Consider the following 1,419-nt stretch of genomic DNA (forward strand, 5'->3'; position numbering starts at 1 on the left):
CACACACACACACACACACACACACACACACACACACACACACACACACTTAATCCACAGATTTGGCTCCTTCATTGGACTTCTTCAGGAGGCTGAGCAGGTTCTGCGACATGAAATACGGCCTCTCTGCTGACCCATCGTTGCGCTCCAGATCCTCCACTGTGACACGGACAGAAGCAGATGAGGACAGCACGCTAACACTAACGGGTCATCTAACTCGTACTCATGCATCGTCTATCTATAAGCTGTTGTGTCTTTCAGCTGAAGAAGAATTAAAGGAGTACTCCAACAATTTAATATTGCACTTCAACAAGGACACCTGCGAGAGACAGTTGAAGAGTAACTTAAAGGAATATTTCACCTCCAAAATGACCATTTGAATATCAATTACTCACCCTGTGAAACTGAATTCTCACATAACTCAACAGGGAACGAAGAATCAAAAGAACGGAGAGGAGTCTTGATGAATTGAAGTAAATGGGGTCACTTTTAACAACAGCGAAACCGTCTTTGATTCTCTGTTTGAAAAAGAGTTTTCTTCAAAATTCAAGGTAACATTGGGCGAGTAATTGTTATAAAAAGAGTCATTTTTGGGGAGAAGTATTCCTTTAACATTATTTCGTAAAGCAGTGTTTTGCTGCCCTCTCTGGTTGAAAATATCAAGTCCCAGGGTGTGGTCTAAGTGTGTTCCACTGGCCCTGTAACTAAACAGTGATGAGATCCTGGAGTACACCTGTACATCACTCCAGCAAGGTGAGAGGATAAACCTCTACAGGTCAGCAAAAACAATGTTTTAAAGTGGCGTTAAGCTGCTTTTAACTAAAGAAAATAAAATAATGTTCTAATTCAGTTTATGCCAACCTGGGGATCGGGTCCCAAGACTAATTTGAGGGGTCAGGAGATGATTAAATGAATAATTAAGGGGGAAATGCATCGGTCACAATGAATTGTTGTTTTTTTTTTGATTTTTCATTTTTGTCTTTCTGTATTCTATATTAATATTATGTAATATTTTGGATATTACCTCTTAAGGTATCAAAAGATTTTGTTAATCAATGTACCATTTTAAACTTACAAAACTCACCTGCTTCCAAACACCAGACCACCTTCAAACTCACATGTTTAGCCATAAACAGCACTACTTATGATTAAATACAATCACCTTTAATCAAGATTTACATCCAGTAAATATGGAATGTCATCAGTAATTTCATCGGGAAATCAACTTACATCTTTCACAAGGTGACAAACGAGAAAAACGGTACAAAAGCATCCAGAGAATTAAGACGTTAGTTGGGAGCATTCAGTAGGCCATGTCAAAACCATGCAGCACTTAGACAGAGAGAGAGACAGGATAGGGGCACAGCGAGGCAGGGGGGTCAGTAAACAACTGGGAGGGGGGGGGGGGGGGGGGGGGGG

General features: G+C 40.5%; 1 protein-coding gene across 2 annotated transcripts in view; it reads right to left on the reverse strand.

Annotated features, from left to right (window-relative positions):
- Nucleotides 1-6: 6 nt before the first annotated feature.
- Nucleotides 7-1,419, reverse strand: part of slc44a2 (solute carrier family 44 member 2 (CTL2 blood group)) — a 16,314-nt gene continuing 14,901 nt past the window's right edge. For both annotated transcript variants that reach the window (XM_031864720.1, XM_031864719.1), the window contains exon 22: nt 7-159. In XM_031864720.1, the coding sequence (XP_031720580.1) occupies nt 50-159 (110 nt within the window). In that variant the 3' untranslated portion in view covers nt 7-49. The remainder of the gene's footprint in view (nt 160-1,419) is intronic.

This window comes from Anarrhichthys ocellatus, unplaced genomic scaffold (assembly GCF_004355925.1).
Source record: "Anarrhichthys ocellatus isolate YVR2014 unplaced genomic scaffold, GSC_Weel_1.0 scaffold31, whole genome shotgun sequence".
NCBI lineage: Eukaryota > Metazoa > Chordata > Actinopteri > Perciformes > Anarhichadidae > Anarrhichthys > Anarrhichthys ocellatus.